The 19213-nt window shown below is 44.1% G+C and overlaps 1 protein-coding gene across 1 annotated transcript; it reads left to right on the forward strand.

The window, feature by feature from the left end:
* Window positions 1-538: 538 nt before the first annotated feature.
* LOC310796412 (kelch-like protein 23) lies at window positions 539-15420 on the forward strand (the record flags this gene model as incomplete). Its single annotated transcript, XM_083658600.1, has 5 exons — window positions 539-640; window positions 3325-4761; window positions 10595-10662; window positions 15084-15244; window positions 15371-15420. 5 exons carry the CDS (start codon window positions 539-541, stop codon window positions 15418-15420), a joined length of 1818 nt encoding a protein of 605 aa, XP_083514726.1.
* Between the last annotated feature and the right edge of the window lie 3793 nt (window positions 15421-19213).

Below are 19213 nucleotides of genomic sequence, written 5' to 3' on the forward strand. Positions count from 1 at the left end.
ATGCTATGTGGAAATGCAGTTTGAGAAATTACATTGTTTTATAATGCTGTGCTTTGCTTTGTTTTCTGTTTTTGTGTAGGAGATCTGTCACTGTGTTTTTTAGAGTTGTTAATGTAATAAACTAGTGTTTTAAAGCTGATTTGCCAACCAGACCTGTGTCAAAATAAACCACAGTGAACTGAGAAAAGTGAATTTACTCTGCGTCTTACTTTCTGGAAAAGCCATTGGCATTGGGCAAGTGTTACATTATTGTTGCTAGCGGGAAAGAGGTAGGCAGGGACGCATTGTTGTTGAGCACATGGCATACAGACACGCAGTTGCTGCACTAATAGAGACAGAGTTGACATAGTTCACACTTTCTCACACACACACACCCATGTGGAACGACTCACGAGACTGAGGTGGGTTGTTGTTGACTTGAGCACTTTATTATAGCCTAGCTACAGACACGGAGTTGCTACGCTAATATAGTTGATGATATAGTTCACAGTTTGTCTCACGTGCATCTTCTTTGAAAACAGAGAGAGATATGGCTGAAATGATTGCAGTCCACACCGCTGCTGCTCATCCAGCTTCTCGGCATCCAGGCAGCGAGGACTACCTGTGTGTGAATGCGAGCCACCCCAACGCCGTGCTACAGGTAGGCAGGACCAACCTCCCGCTCTAAACACGCTCTAATGGGTCTACTATTGGGTCATGTTGGAATAAAAACACTGATTGTATTGTAGCGATGTGGGTTTTGGGGTAAATGTGGGATTGTGTTGTATTACGGGGTTTATGTTGTGTGCTAGATTGCTAGTTTCCTACGGAACATGAACGCACCAGAGAGACAGGTGGGGTGGTATTCTCTTCGGGGATTGGTGGAGGGGAGGGAAGCCATTTTGGAGGTGTGTGTAAGGAAGAGGGAACGTGAGTCTGCTGAGGGCGTGCGGGTGGATGGAGGCTGGTGGTCATAGCCGATAGTGACCCAGTGTAATGGAATAAACGCACAGAATTGCAAGCCAAGTATTCGCCTCCTCTCCTCCTTCATTAACGGTCCCGGGAGCGGATCGTTACAGTATCGACAAATATGCACCATTACTACTACAAAATGAAAAAATATATTTGGAAAAAGGCCCGAAATAATAAGTTAAATCAAGCTCTGTAGAGGAGCAAATTCAGCGTTTCAGCCCGCCTGAAAAAAAAACGGCACAACAAAAAATCGTCACTCCTCGCCTTTAAAGTCGAGCTGAACCCAAAAATGACTTTTCTTTTCTTTTAGTTCAAATACCTGGGTATGCAGCGGTGCACCTATTTAATAATGTATGCAAAGAAAATCACAACAATCTAATTTCTTTTGTTTTTCACACTTTTTCACATCAAAAGTTCATTTTTCAAGATTTCATTGATAACAGTAATTTGCTGACGTCACCCAGTACTATCAAATTTCTACCCCATTTCAACCAATCATATCACGACATGCAGCTGTCAATCAAATCTTCATTTCAGGATAATTTTCTCTTCCAAAAGAAAGAGAAAATTGCGCCTAGTGCCTGTCATCTGGCAGAATTCCTATCCCATAAACTAACTACTAACCTGGCCAATTGTTAGAAACATGAACAAAAAACAAAAACTATAATCTCTAAGAATGCAAAGAAATGTAACCCATTAAAACGCGCATTCCAGGGATATCGTATTTACAGCAGTGATAATGGCGCGCGCATCCGAGAGCTTGGATGTCAGGGGTCGCACTTCGGAGATTCCAGGCCGACGTGCTGCACTCTCCGCTCGGCAACACGAAGGCAGCTGGCTGCCTGCGGCTCGCTGACATCCACTCCTCCCATCAAAAGGCTCTTCCCGGGGGGAGCGCCACAACACACTGAATCCCACTCGATTTGGAGGCGGAACACGCCAGGATTGGCCAAAGCCCAATCCAGTCCCCAGAATTGTCAAATAAAATCATCGACATGATACTATGACCCGCCTCTCAACCTGTCATCTTAGACAAACTATGTTTTCAGTCTGAAACGGACTCATATGCACGTGACGAACGGGTTCAGTTCGACTTTAACACGTTCACTGCCAATGACGTGTTTTTACGTCAAACAAAATCCAACGGTTGACTGCCAATGACGTGTTTTTACGTCAATTTTTCTTTTTTTTGACGGTGGGACGTTGATCTAACCCTTTTACATCTCCTATACCAATATTGGAGGTATTGAATGTGTATAATCTATTTTACCGACCCACTGAGTGGCGACATGTCTCTCCAGAGTAGAAAGAGGCGAGCCAAAACTGGAGGGAAAAGCGCGAGGAAGCCGTTCTCATACTGTAAAATGGATGGCAAAAACGCTTTCACTTTCGCGCTGACGCACAGCGGTGGCAACGGTGGGGGGTTCCAAGAATAGACTGGATGCACACTTTGAAACACGCACCATAAATAAGCCCAGAATCGCAAGAGCTTCATCAGAGCTCTCAACCGAAACGCCAAGAAACGAGCGAAACCCATCCAGCGAGCCCCATCCAGACTGCCAGGCAGCAGCCAGGCAGCAGCAACTCGTTTGTCACAGACCCGCTGCAGAGCCAAGGAGGGCGGAGGAGAACGCCCACGGAGGGAGGAGTTGGAAGCAGAGGGGGGTTTCCTGCTGTTATGGAGGAAATTACTGTTCAAAACTATTGTTTAGATGTCTGACGTCTTACTGATGCCAAAAATGAATGGTTAAAGTGACTGTTCTATCGAATTTCACAAAAAGCCGTTTATCTCAGAATAAATTTTCAGACGCTGAAACCATGCTGTATTCAACTGCTAATGCTTACATAACTACTAACTCTACAAACTAACTCTTTTAGACAGAGAAAGCACACATTCTATTAGTTCTTTTGAGATATTGTGTGTTCACAAAATCCTAACAGAAACGAATCCTCGGCTCTTGAAAGATGAGCCAAAATCCTCAAAAAAAAACCTTGGCAGAAGCTAACTACAGTATTGAAAAACGGCTGGCAGTGAATGTGTTAAGAGTGGATTCCCAACTGGATTTTTTGATTTGTCCTTTGGTCTGTCACTTAAATTATAGCCAACCCCTGTGTACACGGTGAATGTTTCCTTGTGATTGGTTTGAGTTATACTGACGTAAATCGCGTAATTTCCCTTCATTCGCTTCGCTACTCGATTCAACTTTGAGGAAACATTTATGTAAACACATGAAATTGTCCGCCAACTTGTCCTCTAGAACGATGTGAAGTCAGTTTTTAATTTTCGTGAGTTTGAAAAGTCTTGTCGAAATGTGCAGTGCGCCGTGTAAAAACCACCCCCTGTTTCTTTCTGCTTTGTCTTGGTGATTACAGGGCCTGAACAGCCTGCGGCTCAACAATGCTCTCTGTGATGTCACCCTGTGCTGTGGGGGGCAGGAGTTCCCCTGCCACCGCGCTGTACTGGCCTCATGTAGCTCTTACTTCCAGGCAATGTTTTCCGCGGGCTTCAGAGAGTCCAGACAGGAACGGGTTCCCATCAGTGGAGTTGAACCTCAGATGATTGGCTTGCTGGTGAGCTATGCATACACATCACAGGTGGTCATCTCCAAAGCAAACGTGCAGGCCCTGCTAGCAGCGGCTAACCTGCTGGACTTTATGGTGGTTCGAGAGGCCTGCTGTCGGTTCATGGAGCATCAGATCTATGTAATGAACTGTGTGGGGATCCACTTCTTTGCCAAGGCCCACTCCTGTAAGGAGCTGGAGAAACGCAGCATGGACTACATCCTCCAGAACTTCAGCACTGTTTCCCAGCAGGAGGAGTTCCTGTCTCTCTCTGTGGACCAACTGACGGAGATCATTGGTGACGATGTCAACGTGCCCAATGAAGAGCTCTCCTGCCACACGGCGTGGTCCACAGTGATCCTGACAGTGAGCGGGGATCTCGAGCGTAACGTGGATAGCTTTGATCCTGTGACTAATCAATGGAAGCACCTGGGCTGCCTGCCCCTCGATGTAGCCAATCACGGTCTGGTGGCGTCAGGCTCTACTGTGTATTTGGCTGGAGGGCAATCCAACCTTGATGGTTCATTCAGCAGGAAGATGTGGCGCTACGACTCCTGCTTGGACTCATGGTTGGAGCTGGCTCCCATGAATGTAGCTCGCGCATATTGCCACCTGGTGATGCTGAACGGCTATGTGTTTGCGGTGGGCGTGTGCTATGACAATGAAATAGACTCTGTGGAGTGCTACAACCCCATCACCAACTCCTGGCAATTGATAGAGTCTACCAAAATGGCAGACGTCCACCGTTCTTCTGTGGTGTCCCTCGACGGACTGCTCTATCTTGCTGGTGGTTTGCTGGACGGCTTTCAAACAAATCGAGTCCAGGTGTACGACCCTAAAACCGCTGTCTGGGCAGAGGTGGCACCTATGCAGATCGCTCCCTTTGGCGGAGCTGCCTGTACACTCAAAGGAAAGATCTATGTTATAGGTGGGTTTGAGTGCACCACAGGCAACAACTTGAATACGGTGGAGTGTTACAACCCCAAGAGCGATCAGTGGACCATGTGTTGTCCCCTGAAAGAAGATTGGTACTCTGTTGAAGATACTGCTGCTGTGGTGGATGGAATGATCTACATACTGAGCACGTCCTCTGAGGACGATGAGACCATGGTACAGTGGTACAGTGACGAGACGGACACGTGGGAGAGCGTGGGGACACTAGCCCCCGATAACACCTGCATGACGTGTAAGTGTGTCTCTGTCCAACTGAAGCACACTCACATCAGCAACACTCACAGTACGTCGTCAGTAGGGTTGCCAACCGTCACTTAATATACGGAATCGCCCCGTAGTTGGAAACTAAAAGACGTGTTCGGTATTGAGCTGATACGGGACGAGGAGAGAGGCGGGGAGGGAGATCATGCTTTTGCAGACATGCTTCTGGAACTGACAAAAGTATCTCCAAAATACAGTATTCAGAATGTATTTGTAGTATACATAATTTACATGATAAATATTAATAATTTGATAAAATAACTGGTTTATATGTACCGGTATCAGATTTGGGGGGATGGGGGGATGGGGGGGGGGGTTAAAATATGCGTTTTGTAAAAATGTAAAAATGGATTTGCGTGTTTCAACTTTGTCTGCAGGTCTAAAAGAATTGGCTATTGTTGGGATGTTAAGTTTGCTCACAACCTTTGTGCCTCTTGTTTGGATTTGAATGTCAGGTTTATTCTAATCTAAGCTCATGTGAGATTTCCTTCGTAAAAAGGTTCCTAATGATGATCACTCCAGTTGTGAAGACTCGGAAAACAAATCAGTGAGAATCAGACTTTGAAGGATTTGGTGGTCCAAGCAATCAGAAACATCTATGCGACCCACCCATGTCAAATATTGAAGCGTTGATTTAAGATATCGAAGCTGCGATTTGACAGCTCAAATTGACATGACTTCTGTATGTCACTGGTTCAGTTCTTTTGTTTCTATGTTCTACAAGGGCTTGTGCATGTGTTAAGTGTCATGTGGGAGAGTTGTGCTGTGTGTGGTGATGAGACCCAACTTTTCTAAAACACAGAGAGGAAATGTTTTGGGTGATGATGGAAAAATGTCTGCTTGCAGGACCAGCAGAGGGCAGCAACTTTTTCGCACTGGGCGGGAGTTGGTCCAGCTGCTGGATATTGTTCAGCTGATCTATAGAGCAAAACTAGAGTCTAGCAACTTCAAAGTTGATCTAGACATTGCTATTAAACATGTCGTTGAAATAAAGACTGCAATATTTCGATGGTTGTGGATGTTTTAATTATTATTATTATTTTTTTAACTGTATTTATTATTTTTTGCACATAAGACAGAACAGTACAAATCGCAGACATACGCACAGGCTTAAAAACATATTAAAACAGACAACCAAAACAAAAACACCTGACAAAAAACAAAACTACAACACATAATTGGATGCACAATAAAAAAAAAATGTATATATAAAAAAAAAATACTATGTGTTCCTCCTTGACACCAGTATTCAAAGGAGACCTTCTCCACTCCTGCCCGACACATTCATACTCCTGAAATGATCTACAAAAGGTTGCCAAATCTTATCAAACTTGTGTTCCTGCTTCCACAGAGAGAACTTTATTTTTTCCAGTTCCAAATGCTTCATTACATCATTCATTAGGTTTAAATGGGTTGGTGCAGATTTCTGTTTCCAGTTCAGTAAGATGAGCCTCCGTGCCAGTATACAGACAAATGATACCATATAATGTTCGTCGCCACTAATTTTTTCAGGATCAATAATTCCCAGAACTGCTGTTAAAGGGTCTAACTCAATAGGTCTGTGCAGAATGTTTGAAAAAGTTTGAAATATGCTATTCCAGTAGTTTGATAACCTTGGGCAAATCCAGAACATATGAGCTAAAGATGCTGGAGCAAGCCCACAACGATCACATGAAGGGTCAATATCTGGGAATATCTTACTAAGCTTTTGTTTAGACCAATGTAACCTATGAATTATCTTGAATTATAAAACGGCTCTCTCAAATCAAGCAATCTGATTGGTTCACAGCCATTGTATAAATCCAATAACCCACTCCAATAACCCATGGCCATGGGTTATTGGTTGCCATGGCAACTCTCTTACTAAAAGCCTTTGGTTACCTCAAAAAAAACAAATGGCGGAGACAGCTGTCAGATCCTTGTGAATCGATCTTCGCTTATAACTTTACTAATACTTCGCAGAAAATTATGTTTTGTACAAGAATAAATGCGGGCTAATGTCTTCTTTGCAAAAAAAGGCTGTTAACCCCGCATTTAAACCCGTAACGTTAGTTGGTGTCGGGCTTTGCAGAAATCACTCAGCTTCTCAGCAAGCGCTGAGGATGCAGCGCTGCGCTCGAGCTGCCTGTCGGCTTTCCAGAAAGCTCTCAGCTTCTCAGCAAGCGCCAGGATTGGCCAATGTCAACTTCAGTCTCCAGAACGATCCAATCAAATCACCCGCACGTTCTTGCGGTCCCGCCTTACAGTAGTGTTTCAACTGACTATCAGAATACCATGCCAGTCGGACTTATAGTATTATTATTATTATATTATTATACTTGGAAACCGTTTTATAAAAGCAATATAGCACTCGAGCTGCGTGGTGTTGTGGCATATATCCCGCTGATAAGCTGTTACCAGCTTATCAGCGGGATACAGTATATTCGCCACAACACACTTGCTCTCATGCTATATTGCTTAATTGTATAAGACCATGTCTTAAACATACTGAGGAAGCATGAACCTGTTCTAAAGCAATCTGCCACTGCCACTCCTCAATTTCCCCACCCAAATCATCCTGCCACGCCACTCTCAGGTGTTTTACAGTTGCTGTACATGTCAACTCATACAAAATCCCATATATATAAGATGTGCCTCCTTTGTAATGTGGATTCCTCAAAAGAATAGCTTCCATTGACGACTGATCTGGAGAATTAGGAAAGGATGCATCATTTTTTTTAACAAAGTCCCGAACCTGTAGATATTTAAAAAAAAATGTGTCCGTGGTAAATCGTATTTGTTTTGCACCTGTTCAAATGATGGAAATACATTTTTAATAAACATATCATTAAAAGTATGAATTCCTTTTCCAAACCAATCCTCAAAAGTTGTATTGTTAGATGACGGTGCAAAGGAGTGATTCTTCGTGAGAGGACCTTGAAGAGAGGCAGTCTGCCATCCATAAAATCTCCTGATCTGAGACCAAATCTTAAGTGTGTGAGACACTACTGGATTATCTAATGTTTTAGGATATGTAGAGGGTAAAGCTGAAAAAAGCAAAGCAGAAAGAGAGGTAGGATAACAAGAAATGTCTTCAATGGCTAACCAGAGTGGAGGTTTCTCTTGTAACCAGAAGGCCATCATCCTTATATTACTCGCCCAGTAATAAAGCTGAAAATGTGGCAAACCCATTTCCACCTGTTGTTTTTGGTTCTTTGCAGAAGTGCCTTCCGGATCCTGGGATGGATGTTTTAATTCTAAGAAGTTACTTGAAAGACTTGTCTTGTGCAGTGGCGTCATGCCCATTGTAACTGAGGGGGCAATTGCCCCCTCAGATTTTTGAGAGGTAATTTTTTTTTTTTTTTAATAAACATAGGCTATAATATTATAGGCTGTGTGTGGTAGTTGAAACATAGTTTCAAGTTGACGTTTATTTATGTTTGTAGTTAAAACAAAAACATAAATACTGTATAGGCTGCATACAGTACAACACAAAAGGCTGTTATTTACCCTTTGTCACCACCTGGTGAGTAAATATATATGTAACTAAAACCATTAAAATTGACAACCGGTCCGCGACTTTTTTTTCCATGTATCTACCGGTCCTTGGCACAAAAAAGGTTGAGAACCCCTGCTCTAGAGGACACTAGATGAGACTAATGGAAGAGAAAAGATTTCTACCTTCTGAAAAGGCAATACCAGCCAAAATAAACATTGTGTTACATTGCTTTGAAACGTGTGGTCTCCCTTTTTTGTCAAGTCCATTGAGCCTGGGCAGTGGCAATGTACTTAGTCTGGTGATTATGGATCTTTCCAGGAGGCTGAGAGCAGTTTGGAAAATAGCCTTATGGTTACACCTGCTCACTCTGTTAATTTAAAATGAGATCTAAATCTGGCTTCCAACCCCCCAATTTTTTTTGGGCGCCGCACCTTGTGCGAGTTCACCCCCTCAGATTTTTGGCTTGCATGACGCCCCTGGTCTTGTGTTTGGTAATTAACCACGAATACCTTCTGAAAAAGTTACAGGGTTAAACTTCCTTTCAAACCATGATTAAGTGTGTGTACTACTTGCAACAGAAAAGCTTTTTGAGTAGATATAGGTGTGAATGTGTATGGGGCAGACATTCTACTATTTAGCCTAGTTGTAGAGCTCTTAATCAAAGCCATTCCCTCTGGTTTAATCCATCTTATTAAAAGTCACTTATCTGTTGGTGGAGATAACACCCCAGGCAGCGGTACCATCTATTTTGCATTCAAGCCTCATTTCGTTCCATCAAAACCCAATGGGTGACGTCACGCTCACTATATCCATCTATTATACAATCTATGGATTTAATAGATCATTTCATCAATTTTTTTTTTAGGACTTTAAAATAGCTTAAATGACACGCACACATACACACACACACACGCACACATACACTCTCTCTCTGTCTCTGTCTCTGTCTCTTCACAAGAAACTACCGGTAAACAGGAATGTGAATAAATGCTAAAACACGAAGACAATATTTTTTCAATGATTTGTGTGTGTGTGTGTGCGTGTGTGTGCGTACGTACATGCGTGTGTGTGTGTCAGGACCAGTCAGTGTGTGCCAAGACATTTTGGGAGAGAGTGTATCGACTGAAAGAGAACCAGTCTGCTGCTGTTTACAGGTTTACCAACAACTTCTTTGTATTAAAGTAGCTGTTACTGTATGTAGTGTAATATACTGTGCTCAATACTGGCACTTGAACAGAATAGATATGTAGATATATATATTGGTTTTAATTCCAGAGTAGTTATGCTGTGTGTGTGTGTGTGTGTGTGTGTGTGTGTGTGTGTGTGTGTGTGTGTGTGTGTGTGTGTGTGTGTCTGTGTGTGTCTCTCTCTCTCCAGCAGTGTGAAGCATCAGATCACTGGGTGTGTGTGTAGGTGTGTGGCAGTAATGGTCGATCCTACAGGAACCAGAGAGGCCTGCGTAAAGCCATGCAGCCCAGAAAGGAACATTCCCATCCACTTGCATGGGGACCCCGGCAGCGGTTAAACCCAGGGGAATCTTTTTTCCGGGTGTCACTCAAAGTATAAAACGACTCTTTTAATTATCAACACATTTTTTATGGGTCATTTTTTCTTCAGAAGCCACTAAGAGCCGTATACGGGGGTATTTTCTTCTTGTAATACAATCCATGGGTGGGAGGGGTGGGAGACGTCATGGAACACGTCATGGCACACATGCGCACTTCCTGCTCAATGAATCTTTTGACCTGAGACCTTTCCTGTAGCCACTTTATGAGAATTTATCTATTTTAGTCGCTTTTATTTGTGGGGTATTTGACCACTCTATACAATTAGTATTGCCTGCATCCTGTCTGTTATCAGAGTTGTATGCCTTAAGTCTTAAAGCCCCCCCCCCCCTGTTTTCTAAATTAATTACTCACTTAAGTATTTCTTATGTGACCTAACCTTTTACTCCTATTCGCTTTCAGTGTTTTTTTTACCAGTGTAGTTGATTGGGGCCTTTATTTATTTTTACCCCAGATTATCTATTGATTGCGATGTGTAGCCTACTGTGTAGGCTACCTTGTACAACTTATTACACTTGGCACCAATCTGTATACACATGTGAGTGTATGTATTTCTATTTGACTATTTCTACACTTATATTATAGTATAACTTTATATACTCTTCTATAAATAATCTTACAAATGGCATCATATCTATCACAGCAGAGGGGGACAACGGTGATTAGCCAATATTGCAGATTTAAAAAATAAATAAAAAGCCAATATCTGCCCTGATATACAGTATCAGCAAACCAATATATCAATCTAGCCCTGGTTGACTGAGCTAAATGCCTCTTGTTGACGGTGACAGTGTGACAGTGTGACAGTGTGACAGTGTGACAGTGGCACCTGACCGTGTGTCCCAGACTCACCATCAACAGGTGCGTTGATGAGGATGACTCTCCCCATGGGTGAGGAGGACCTGCACCTGTGGCGGTGCTGTTTCCTCTGCATGTAGCGCGCGTAGGCCGCGTGGGACCCCCCTGCCTGGCCTCCGTTGTGGGGGTGGGGGCGGCCCTCTCCATTCGTCATCTCCCTCCGGCCACCAGAGGCGTGAGAGGAGTGAGCCGCGCTGTCCGTCCAGCTCCCCTGCCCTTAGTCATCCAGACAAGGGGGGAACCTGGGTTCTAATGTCGGGGAGAGAGGAGGGGCAGCCTGGGCGGGTGGGGTGGGGGGCAGGGCCCGGTGGGGAGCTGGACTCTCTGGTATTTGGTGGTCCCCCACTCAGCATGGACAAAAGGACTGTATCATCCTCTATTAGATAAGATCATTGTACCTTGATTGAAGCCAGTATCAAAGTATGAAGAAGTCATAGTACCATAATATTCCAGATACCCCTATAAAAAAAAATACTAGGTCCATAGGGGGAAAGGTTAGAAAAATCGATTTAATCAGGATCTGAAGAGTGGTCCATGAGTGAACCTTGGACTCTGGATATCCTGATTCCGAGATGCAGTCCTAATTATGCCAGTAGGTTAAATCATGTGTTCTAACCCTGGTTTCTCCGTGCCAAGAGAGGTCCGCTCCTCCTGCTCTCCTCACTGCCACCAGTGACCCGTCTGCAAGGCAATCAACAGCGCATGGTGCTTCCCCTCGGGACAGAGACCAAGTCATGTTTAATTAAATGGATAGCTGTTGTGTCGTGAGGAGGAGGCTGTGTTGAGTAACGTGCTCTCAGGCAAGAAAAAAAAAACTCCATGTTGATACTGGTATGGTGAGGTCTATAAGCTGAGAGCTTAATAGAATAGAATAGAATAGTCGTGTTAGAATGCTGTTCTCTCGTCTGTTGCATTGAATGTCACTCACCAGTGTTTTTCTATCATTGATCAGCGTTCATTCAGCACGTGGACATTGTAAATGGTAAATGGCCTGCATTTATATAGCAAAAGCGCTTTACATACACCGATGGCGGCAGGCTGCCATGGTGTGCCATGTACACACCATCGGGAGCAAGGAGGGTTGGGTGTCTTGCCCAAGGACACAACGACAGCAGGTGGGAGGGAGCGGGGATCGAACCGCCAACCCTTACGTCATTGGCCGACCCGCTCTACCTCCTGAGCTAAAGCCGCCCCGTCTTGCGTAAACATGTGGGCTTCTTTCTTATTCAAACTGAGTCATTCAAACTAACCTGTATTGTTATCAGTGCTGGGGGTAACTCATTACAAAAGTAACATATTACATGTAATATATTACTTTTAGCAGTAACTCTGTAATATAACTTATTACTTATAGGATTTCAGTAATATTCTACCAGTTACTTTGTCAAGTAACTCAAGTTACAAATTGAGTTTTTTTTTTTCAAATCAAAGCACATATTTAAATAAAGATAGAATAATGTCCTAATCAAACTGTGTGTTTTTTATGCAAATAACCACTATAGATGACAATAACAAAGGAAAAGAATAACATTTTGAATTTTGGATTGTTTACACTGACTTCAAGGCGGTTGACATTAGTTTTCGGGATGGTTCCGGGGCAGCGATGTCATTCTGCTGCTGCTGTTGTTTTGGCGCAAGTAATGCAAAAGTAGTGTAATAAGTAACGAGTTACTCTACACAGACAGTAATAATGTAAAGTAACGTATTACTTTCAAATGAAAGTAACAAGTAATATGTAGTATATTACATTTTGAAAGTAACTTGCCCAACACTGATTGTTATGCTTTGCTATTAGGCTACCTTTTGCGAGCAATAGTCTATCCATGTGGCACAGGTGGCAATACGATCTGTAGGCCTAAATAAATGCATCTATTGTCTGAAACACAATCGAAACTGATTCCATTTCTCTGGAACTTTGATGTAGGTCGCCGAGAGACTAATAAAATGGCGATAAAATGATATCAAAACAAAGTGTAACTGCGTTAGCGGTGTGTCCGTGTTGTGTTGAATGACCTCATGCCACACTGACACGGATAGGCGTGCACTGGCACCGCCTCACTGCCCCACTATTGGACACCTTCAGTGTACTACCGTCTGATTTGTCCTCCAGGTGACATAGCTTCAGTGTACTACCATCTGATTTGTCCTCCAGGTGACATAGCTTCAGTGTACTACCGTCTGATTTGTCCTCCAGGTGACATAGCCTCAGAACCATACAGGAGCAGTAACGTTTAAGATAGTTCTCCTATTTCACTTCCCACCCAATTCACCCATTGTGTGTCTAAAAGGCAGGAAGTAACACAGGTGCAAGCAAAACAGTAACGAGGGCAACCGGCACTGGATCACCTAAATGTATTATTGGAAGTTGGAAACCCTCATTAATGTTTTGCTTGCACCTGTGTTACTTCCTGCCTTCACCACAAAGTGACACCTTACTCCAATATGGTCTGTGAAATCCAGAGAAGGCTGGAAATTTGAGTTTGTAAAAGTATGGAATTTTAACATTCAAAATGTGTAGTTGTTACTTGTTACTTGTAGGTAAACAGTAAAGTAACATTTTGTCCATTTCCTGTATATTCTCTGCATGTAGCAGATGAAGTGATGCTGAGTCATAGGTACTTTTCTGTCAGTTTTGGAAGTTTTCCTGAACACTGAACAACTGTCATGTTTACACTTAGCAATCCTGCAGTCTGTCCTTCAGGCTGGTTTTCAGCTGCTGTTTTTAAATCATTGTCCAACAAGCGCAATTGTTGATGTAATAACAATGTTTATAATAAAATTCAACATTCAAAAATGACAAAAAGATATTAGCATTGCATCAAAATAAAACATAAAAACTGGGAGAGGGAGGCAACAAAACAACACTTTTTACAGTCTCAAAAGAGACGCAAGTCAATTGTTCTCACAGAAAACATGGAATAGAGCCAAGCACAGAATAGCAGGGATGCACCGATTGCCATTTTCTTGGCCGATTCCGATTTCCGATTTTTGAATAGTCTGACTTTCCGATACCGATTTTTGCCGATTCCGATTTTTTTTTCTAAAAACAACAATTGACAGCTTACACAAACGTTTTTGTAACTTTGTTTGAAAATTAAGATTCATAGAACAATTCTTACATCTAATGGGGATCCAAATAAACAAATAAACAATTCTTATCATTTGCATGAAGTAGGACCATCTCACTCAAACACATCTCAAAATAAAAGTGTTCCAGGTTAGGCTACTGGACAGAGCTTTTTTGTGCAAATACAATGAATACAAAAATTAAATTAAATCCAATAGCCTATATGCCACAGCTACCATGCATTTACTTTTCCAAAAGAAAACAGGTGCAACAGAACATCAAAATGATCCATGGACAAGGAGTTTATAGACTGGCTCCAGACCAGTCCTCTTGAGTAGAGGGGAAATGAGTTTATGAGTTACAGTAACGATCTTCAGTCTGAATATCAGGCGGAGTTTACACACAGTCCGAAGTTTGGTATGCGTATTTTTATCTGCCATCCGGAAAAATATCATCACGCACAGAAAACGTTGCACTTGTGAGTCCGATGCATTTTTATTATTATGTCCGTTGTTCTCATGTCGTTCTATTTGCAATACGAAACAAATAGTCTCTCCTGTATCCACCACGTTGCAACATGAGTGACAGGCTGAGGCAGCAGCGCTGATGTGGAATGGAGAATGCAGGTCGGGGAATGGTTACTGGACACAATGCTCGCGTTCACCTCGCCAAGCCGGCTGTGCGCGGTGGCGGGTTGCTGGAGCACCGCTTCCCGGGGAGAGAGAGCAGAGAGAGAGGGGCCAGTGAGGTGAAGCGAGCCGCTCAGACTGGACTCCAGCCGAGCGGGACTCGGCCGCATCTCTGTCTCCACGGCTTATTTTCGACTTGCATGTGTGACAAACTGCGAGCTTTGTCTACTTCACTGACGGTGAAAAAAATCCACAACGAGGAAGGTATGCTGGCATGGGTGGTGTGGTGGCTGGGTGCCTGTCTCGGTGCTTTGGGGTGCGCGCACGTCATGTGAAAATCGGCTCACAGAATCGGCTATTTAGAGTGACCGGCGCAGATCACCGATCGAGGCCGATCACGTGAAAATCGGCCATTTCCGGTCACGTGCCGATCGATCGGTGCATCCCTACAGAATAGTCATTTGTTTAGCGTTCTGCCCTGTTCAATGTTGGTTCTTCAGTGCATTGACAGTCAGTTAAAAAGTAATCACAATAAAAAGATAAAGAATATAGTGCATTTAAGAAGGGATTTAAGAGTCATTGAGTAGGACACGGAACATTGCCCTCTTCAGTGTTTGATGCATTTAGTCTGTCAAAAATAATCACAATAAAAATGTACAATACATAACTGATAACTGGATGAATGTGTGTGTGTGTGTGTGTGTGTGTGGGGGGGGGGGTGATGATCATATCTAACATGTTTGCACATGTGTGTGTAGGGTGGATCTAATTCACAGGCGGATGGTGGTGGAGGAGAACGGTCGCACGCCGTCAGACACCAGTTCAGACAGCGCCCCCCGCAGGATCGTCCACCTCTACACGACATCAGACGACTACTGCCTGGGCTTCAACATCAGAGGAGGCAAAGAGTTCGGCCTGGGTGGGTGGGGGGGGAAGGGGTGGGGGGGTGGGTGGGGTGGAATGCCCTCGCTCCTCAATAGCAGAGACATGGCGATCGTAGCTTCAACAGGAGCTTTTCTTTGCGCTGTTCCTCCTCTTCGTGAAGACTGCCTTGTTTCCACGGGGCTCTGCCGGGGAGTTCGGCTTCTCACCTAAAAAACACCAAGACCCATATCAATCAATCAATCAATCAATCAATCAATCAATCAATCAATCAATGTTATATGTCCTGACATGTTTCGGCTGCCCCCTATAAACATAGCTCTGTTGTTTCAGAATTGGCAGGGAAGCACTATTTGCTGTGCTTTGGTTGTCACAAGGTGTCAGAGATGTAGCTATTTATTCAATTTGAACCTCACTGCATGTTGTAGTGATCATGACGTGATTAAAACACGCACACACACACACACACACACACACACACACACACACACACACACACACACACACACACACACACACACACACACACACACACACACACACACACACACACACACACACACACACACAAGTATGAGACAATGACTAATGAGACAACAACTAATGCTGGTATATTCCTGTAAAGTGAAACTGAAAAACTGAAAAAATGGTTTGTGACATGAAAAATCATATAAATGGTGTAAAGTCCATAACAGCTTTTAAAGTACACTAGATGAACAGGAAAACAGTTAATTATTATTCAACATTTAAATCCCCAAAACCCCAGGATCCTGAAGCGTAATTTTCAGACTAAGTGCAGCCTCCACAGACTATAGATCCTGTGCATTTAGCTTTTTTTATCATTCACTTCTAGTACAGACTTCACATTAAATTTTCAAAGACTTGTTCCAGGGTGGGACTGCAAGACAAACTGATCTAAAAACACATTAGGTAGATAAGAGATTATTCTGCTTACCTCAGCCACTTGTCCACCAGCATTTCAAAATCTGGCATTTCAGAATCTGGCCAGAGAGGCTCCTCAAACTCCTCATCCTTGGCACCGCCCTCCTCGCCGGTGAACTCCGCTCCCTTGTTCATCATCACCTGGTTCACTGTGTCTGCCAGGCTGCTGAACTCGCTCTTATAGAGACTGACAGGAGACATCATCATCATCATCATCATCATCATCATCATCATCAATCAAATGGTGTCAACAAATGCATCACGTGTTCAACATCAATCATCTTATCAATATGTGTCTCTCATCCATTACAATAATATGACAACACATACCACTGTGTCTAATAATATGACAACACATACCACTGTGTCTAATAATATGACAACACATACCACTGTGTCTGGGACTCCATGAACTGCCAGGCCAGCTCCGTCATGGTGACCTGGTCAGGAGTCTGCCCCAACAACACCATCTGCAATTCAGCACACACAGTGGCAGGATTACAGCTTCAATTCCCACTGTGGGAAGGTGCAATCCAATCAAATCAGTTATCAAACTCATAATAAGCACATTTAGGGCCCTATCGTTGTACGGCGCTATCGTTTGCGCTATCGTTTGCGCTGCATTTGCACGCCTCTTATTGCTATCTTCCCAGCGCACCATCCAGTTTTGCGCTGTGATGACACAGGTGTAGGCGTGGCCCAGGCGTGTCGGTGGGCCTCTAGCCTATCATGTGTCTCGCGCAAGTGTCATTTAGCGCTGTGGGGAGGATACCGTCGGTATGTGGCGAGCACAAAGAGAGGTTTGGGAGTTGCCCGTTCCAAAATAGGCGTTCCAGCGCAATGTGTTAGGAAAAAATCGCCTTGGGTGCTCTCAATTTTAACGCCAGGAAATAGCTGGTCTTAGCGCAAACGCAGACTTGATTGGATCCATTTACGCACGGCATGGATGTCACTCCACTCGCACCTGCACACACTCTTCTCTCCTCGGAATGCCACGTTGATTTTCAACTATTGCTTACATTACAGAAAAAACACACCTTGATTTGAAAATGAGAATTAGTTTGTCATGTTATATTAGGCTACATAATTCCCGACCATACAGGTCTGTGGTGTGAGGTAACAATAGATTGCTTTTGAGAAAGTTGCGACGGTGTTGTGCCAAGTTGCCTCTCCCCACCCTGGCCAGCCCAAAACATCCAGGGCACCGACCCACACCCACCCCACCACCAAGCCTGCATACCCGTCCAGCTCCCACCTGCTCGGGGGAGACCCCGATCCAGCACCCATACAGACTCCCCCCCGCCAGACCCTCGTCCCCCTAATCCAATTCAAAACGCATCATTTTTTTCGCACCTGTGTCCGGCCAGTACAGTAGCCTAACCTCTTTCCCTGCAATTGCATGCCACAGCGCGGATGGCAGCTGAAGTCCCTCTCGCCATCAAGCAGACAGTGACGGAAGCATGTGTCTTTATGTGCGCCAATGGGAAAATGACAATGAAATTGGTGGGATTCGATGTATATATATTAATAGAAACGAATAGAAAATAGCTGATTAATAAAATGTGTGCTGGTGGAACGAAATTCATCTTCTTCAAATAGAGCAGCATCACTCATCGCCTCTCAGTATAATACACAGGTGATTCACAGGTGGGCATGAGCACGTTTTTTGATTTATATGCATGACATTCTCACATCTCTCTCTCCCTCTCTCTCCCTCCCTCTCCCCATCTAGGCTATCTTTTCTCTTCCTCTTTCTCCCTCTCAGGAAGCTGCTGACGTGACGCTGTGGTTTTATGGGCATGACCACACCTCCACAATGCTTTTGGGCATAAACACGCCTATACAGAGATGTGCGCCGAGAAGACGCGAAGCGCAGCGGGCCGAAACGCCCACAATTAGGGCTTTGCGCGGCGCAAAACGGGCGCTAACGCAAAAATTACCGCCGTCGGGAAGATAGAGCCCTTAGACTCTACTCAGCAGTGACAGTGTACCCAGCCATGAACATCCATCCTTAAAGCAACACACCAATATTTTTGGGAGATTGTCCTATTTGCCATATTCTCAATAGTGAGACGAGAAGATAGATAGGGCATCTATCACCTCGTTTTACTATCGGGAATATGGCAAATGGGCCTTTTTCACAGCAGCCATTTTATGTCTAAAAGGCAGGAAGTAACACGGGTGCAAGCAAAACATTAACAAGGGTTTCCAACTTCCAATCCATTTAGGTGTTCCAGCGCTGGGGCCTGTGTTACTTCCTGCCTTTTAGACACAAAATGGCTGAGGTGAAAACGGGGAATAGGCAAATTTCCCAAAATGTTCCCTTAATTGATTCAATCAGGTTCTCCCACGTTTCCACAGAAACATTGTGACAAACAAACACTGCAGACAAAACAATGTACATGTCCAAAAATACAAAGACAAATAAATCCCCAAAGAAAAGAAAGATGGAAGTCAGATTTGACTGCAGAAGAAAAAGTTGAGTGTTAAGCGAATACCCACCTCCCGCTGGCTGAGTTTACGCACAGGCCGGGTGGGCTGGGGTGAGCAGTACCGGGGCTCCACGCCTCTGTCTGCTGGGGAGCGGCTCAGCTCCTCACAGCCCAGCGGGGCTCCCAAGATCAAGCCCTCCGCTCCCAAGATCAAGCCCTCCTCTCCCAAGGTCAAGCCCTCCGCATCAGCCTGAACACAGAGGGACAGTGGGGGCATGTTAGGGGCAGCTCACTTTTTTTTTAAATGCAGGGAATTTTATTAAATTGAATGTAGTTTTTATTTCAGTCGAACTTTCGTGTATCGTGAAATATTAAAAATGGCTTAAGATTACCTGTTCCAGCCATATTAGCATTTCTTGTTCCACCATAGGAGTCAGTTTGAAGGAACCATCAGCTGCTAGATTGCCACCAGCCGGAGAGGGGGGACAGTCAGCGGGGGGGCAGGGGGGACGTCTGTCCTCCACCTGGCTGCTGGGGTGTTCCACCTAATGGAGAGGCACAGCATAAGAGAGCTATCCGACCAGATGGTGGTGCTATATAACAAGAATGGCTCAGTTATGCTCCATTTTCGT

Source organism: Poromitra crassiceps, assembly GCF_964638095.1.
Source record: "Poromitra crassiceps genome assembly, chromosome: 22".
Taxonomy (NCBI): Eukaryota; Metazoa; Chordata; class Actinopteri; order Beryciformes; family Melamphaidae; genus Poromitra; species Poromitra crassiceps.